General features: G+C 34.4%; 1 protein-coding gene across 1 annotated transcript in view; it reads right to left on the bottom strand.

The window, feature by feature from the left end:
• LOC106472673 (ankyrin repeat and death domain-containing protein 1A-like) overlaps nt 1-4,732 on the bottom strand; it is a 42,791-nt gene extending 38,059 nt beyond the window's left edge. Inside the window, exons 1-2 of the mRNA XM_022401226.1 lie at nt 4,613-4,732; nt 464-567 (exon numbers count right to left, since the gene is read on the bottom strand). Of these exons, the coding sequence (XP_022256934.1) occupies nt 464-567; nt 4,613-4,715 (207 nt within the window). The 5' untranslated portion in view covers nt 4,716-4,732. The remainder of the gene's footprint in view (nt 1-463; nt 568-4,612) is intronic.
• Nucleotides 4,733-5,305: the final 573 nt, after the last annotated feature.

Below are 5,305 nucleotides of genomic sequence, written 5' to 3' on the forward strand. Positions count from 1 at the left end.
GATAAGTCACGATCCTTCTAGAAACTCCAGCACGCATGCTCCCAGAGTCGCGTGACTTCCGTTGTCGTAACAGTAGTATTTAACATTAACGGCGTCTCGAAAGACGAGTTGATTCCATTCTTTGTAAATTGTAGGTTTTGAAATGCTGAACAGTAAAAATGACGTTAATATCCTGCTTAAAAGGGTAGTATTTAACATTAACGGCGTCTCGAAAGTCGAGTTGGTTCCATTCTTTGTAAATTGTAGGTTGAAATGCTCAACAGTAAAAATAACGACCGAGTTGGAGAACAGTGACATGATTTTGATTGTTAACGATTTATAGGCCACTAAAGTTGGTCTAAAACTTTTAATGTAAGGTGCTATAGTTCTTCTGCTTAAAATTAAATAGTCTATAAATAGGTCTCCACTTGATTAACTCAGGTTTTTAAACAGCTATGCATAGAATAAAAGTCCTGGTACTTACGTGACTACGACTGTTGACGTCGACTTTAGCGTCGATTAACTTTTTTGCAACAGAAACGTCATTTGTAATAGCAGCTTCGTGAAGTAAAAGTTCCTGTTTGATTTCTGTTTGAAACATAACTTTGTAGATAACTTTGGGCAACATTATAAGTATGAATAAAATGCAGTGACTAATGTCGATGACATATTCATAAAAAATATATGTTCAATTCAAACTTATGTTTATTATTTTATTAACCTTAACAGCTATTAAATTGTTTTTTCTTTTAATTTATCACATGAAATGTGGATAAATTATGATTTAAGATAATCACACACAACATTTGCATTTTATATTTACTTAAATGTAATAAACATAATGACTACAGAAGACAAGTTCTCACTATTTCAATGTAATGTCTTTTATAAAATACAACATGTTTCAAGAACATCTACTAATGTCATTTCAAACAATTTAAAACTATAGTAATTTTTAAGAAATCTTGGCGGCTAAGCAATGACAAGGACAGCAATACTATTCCTAATTTTATTTTACTTTAAATAAAAAGCAATGACAAGGACAGCAATACTATTCCCAATTTTATTTTACTTTAAATAAAAGTAACACAAATATATATATATATTTTTTTACTTATAGTTTCTTCTGTGCGTTCTCTTACTTTACTCTTAAGGACAGTGTAATATCAGAATCGGAACAACTAAAAGATATGTTATATTTGCTTTAATTTTTGAGTCAGAAGAAAGTAAGTTATATAATGAAGGAACTGAAACCAGCCCAATTTTAGGGAAAACAGTAAGAATAGTTTGTACATTTTTATTAAATAAAATGTGACATTTATTAATAACAGTCCAAATCCACTTTTAGGCGGAAACCATTTAGATAAAAAAGGGGATTCTAATTATATTAACATATGGAAATACTTAAGAACTTAAAGCGATTTTTTCCACAATAAAATACAATAATAGGATAAGACATGATTTCTATTACAAAATTTGAGCCAATAAAGAAAAAGAAAGACAGTAGTTTGTTTTCAAGTGAAATTAAAAAGTAGTCCAAAACAGCGTTTCCAAAACGGTTGTCATTCACACCCCTTTAATAAATATGTTTTCTTGCGCGTCCCCTCTTTTTTTTAATGACTGAAAGAGTAAGTGACGAGATGTAATACAGGACATAATCAAAATGATAATATGTTGTATCAATTGCCTACTATTTTGATTAATAAAAAAATATTAAAACGTTTAATATTAAATTAATGCACTATTGACTCTTCTAATCGCTCGCGCCCGAAAAAATATCATTGCCCCCCCCCCCCCGGATGAAGCGCTTCCCGCACTTTAGGAAACGCTGGTCTAAACAATTCACCTTTCATATGTCTGAACTTTGTTTATTTTAGCCAAAAGCTACACAATTAGGTTTCTGCGCATGTCGAACAACGCTATTTGAGATTTTTTGACAGGGTGAGTCTTAAGTAATTCAAGAGACAGAAAATTCTTGGATTTTCTCTAAAGTGAAAATGCAATAATATGTGGCCTGACATTGGATAGTGTACTGTAGTTTTAAAGAATACACAGTAAAAGTATAAAGTCCTCCAGAAGTATGTCTGTGGACTTTCAGATAGCCCATTGTGCTTAACTCCAATCAAATAAAACAAATCAAAAGCATAAAACTGGTATTTTATTGCTGGTTCTTCTGATGTTTTGTGGGTAAAAGCAAATGCCCTTCCTGCCCTGGACTTCCGCAGCAATTATTCCGGGGGAGGATGGAGCCAAAGTAGTGTGAGATTGTGAAGTGAATTTAAATTCATATACATATGCCGAATGAATAAAGAAAGAATTATGTTTCTCATTTTCCAGGGCCAAGTGACTTCTTGAACTCCCCCTTTCGGACGCTCATGCTTCCTGCCCCTCACAATTAGCGTTCCTGACTGTGTCTGCTAGGATCGAAATCTTAATTTTGTGTTATAAGCTCACAAGCATGCTGCTGGGCCACAGAAGAATGTTCTTAAAGTGAAGGCAAATATTTGGGTTAAAACTACAGACTACTTTTTTCAATGTGAAAGTAATGAACAGGCTAAATAAGATGACATTCCTTTTCCAGGGTGAAGACAAAACGTATAGGTAGCCTGAAAGCGGCAGCACTGTTGTTTCCAAAAGCAAAGAGTGGAATAAAAGATTGAGTCTTGCTGTTTTCAAAGTGAAAATAATAATAAGAATTTAATATAACGATATATCTATTGTCAAAGTGAACGCAAAGAGTAGGGTATAAGAGTAATATTTATTTTTCTAATACGAAATTTAGGATAGATTAAAAGTCATAGCATTTATATTTCCAAAGTCTGTTTTCAGTCTTGAATAATAAGTTTAAAGTATAGAAAAACGACATTATTTTAGATGTATAGTGAAAAATTTAAGGAGTTTGTTTTGAATTTCGCGCAAAGCTACACGAGGGCTATCTGCGCTAGCCGTCCGTAATTTAGCAGTGAAAGACTAGAGGGAAGGCAGATAGTCATCATCACCCATGAAAATGATACTTATGAACTCTAAAACTTTTGTTTGACAGAATTAACTCCATTCTTCCCAGCAGGTTTGGCTCAAGCTATTGCGCAGAATAGAAATCTGTTTTTTCTTGCTGATGCATTTTACCAACAAGTTTGTACACCTGAATATTACTTGGTACTTGAATACAGTAAATAGTTTAATTATAAACACATACAGGTATGAATACTAACTACATTAATTTATTAAAAATCAGTACTGTTCTTCACAACGAAACAGAAACATTCTTAATTTGCATAGCAAAGTAGATTAGACATTTTTAATGACAGTATATAAAGCAGAAGATTATGAGGAGTACATTTGTGAAATCGCTATGTTTATATTTTAGTGATATTTCAATATCCTAGTTCAGATGTTTCGAATGTAGAAAATGTAATCCTTATTACTTTCATGAACGCTGTAAGGATAAATGGTTTTTCATTACTCTTCCTTATCATTAAGCTCCTTTGATTAGTAATTTTGTATAATCGTACTTCTACAACTACCGATTGCCTGGCAACGAACGAGGCTGAAATACAAATTACACTAGATATAATTTAATTATCACACAACTTGTTTTGCACAAACTTGTTCATTGAATATGATTTGTAATGATAAATCATAATCGTAGAATCCTGTTATATTGACTAAAAAGCTTGTAATCAGCGTGTTAAGTTAAACAATTAGGTGTTCAATACTTATGTTTTATGGTTGACTTAACTATATAGTGCAGGTTGCAATAGAAATATTTCCAACTCCTTAGGCCTGGCATGGCCAGATGGTTAGAACGCTCGACTCGCAATCGGACGGTCGCGGGTTCGAACACCAGTCCCACCAAACATGCTCGCCCTTTCAGCCGTTGGGACATTATAAGTGACGGTCAATACAACCATTATTTGGTAAAAGAGTAGCCCAAAAGTTGGCGGTTTTATGCTACTACACACTCACAAACCATTTCATTATCGGCTTATTTTAGGTAATATAATGTAAACATTGCTATTGATCGAGAATGAGTCATGAGAACACAGAAGCGGTTCTATCAGTTACTGGTTTATAACATAATTAACGTACTTGCCCATCAAATTTCTATCTTAGTCACGAAAAACCAACAGTAAAACATTTTAATGGCACTTCAAACAATAAAAGCACTATACAAACATCTAAATCGTTAAGCTCTACACAAAACAACTGAGCCAGGCGTGGTCTAGAGGTTAGCATGCTGAACTAGGAATTCGAATATCCATGGTTCGTGTTTTGTTGCCGCAAAATTGCGCTCCGCTCTTTGGGTTCGTGGGTATGTTATAAAAGTGACGGTCAAATACTACTATTCCATTGGACATACAGTCATCCAAGAGTTGGCGGTGGGTTGCGTTGAATAGTTGCCATCATTCTAGTCTATCAGTTCAAAATTAAAGACGACTAGCGTAGATGAATCTTGTGTAGCTTAACGCAAAAATCCGACACAAACAAATAAAAACAAAACCTATCAACATAGGTTTCATTATCGTAACAAGTAGTAGCCTGCCAATCAAAAATGAGCTTACTGGGTCCATACGAAAGTTAATTTTCAAAACGTATGCACAACTATTTAATATAGGTAGCCTCCCTCTCTTACCTTTGGATGACTGACTAAGTTGAAGTGATAGCACATTCATTTCTACAGTCTGGTCAGCAGAAAAGGGCGGCCGATCCAAACTTATTGTGTGTGGACTGTCCATATCTTGACAAAGCGCGCTTTACATTTGTGCATTTAGCGTACGATGTCGTCTGCTGCTTTCGCCTTGAGCGATCGATTTCGGCTGAAGAATACAGCGGAGGTTCACAGTGACGTAAAATGGGTTACTCGATGTAAAAAGTTGTGCCACATGAATTCTTTCTCCAATGAAAGTTATACTTGTACAAGTAGAACCAGACAGACAATGACGACTTTATGTTAAATTCTTAAAGCACACAAAAGAGAGAAAATTTTTATGCTTTATTTATTTATGCATTTTAAAGTTCGAAATTATTTTGTAGTAAATTTGAATGATAACATAGATTTCCGTTAGCGATCTTTCTAAAATGATTTAAAGTAATATTACGACAGCGGAGGTCACGTGACTCTAGTAACACGTCACGCGCTTCTAGAACGTTCATGAAGCGTCGGGAGATTACTAGATTTCGTTATTCTTGTACATATAAGACGGTCAAGACGTGACGGCAACAATGTGTAATTGAACTGCGGACAGAGAGAGACCTATTGTTGAGCACGTGAAACGTTCGTTGTGAATTATAGCGTTTGTTATAGCGCGACTGTGGAAATTAAGTG

Source organism: Limulus polyphemus, unplaced genomic scaffold, assembly GCF_000517525.1.
Source record: "Limulus polyphemus unplaced genomic scaffold, Limulus_polyphemus-2.1.2 Scaffold5514, whole genome shotgun sequence".
NCBI lineage: Eukaryota > Metazoa > Arthropoda > Merostomata > Xiphosura > Limulidae > Limulus > Limulus polyphemus.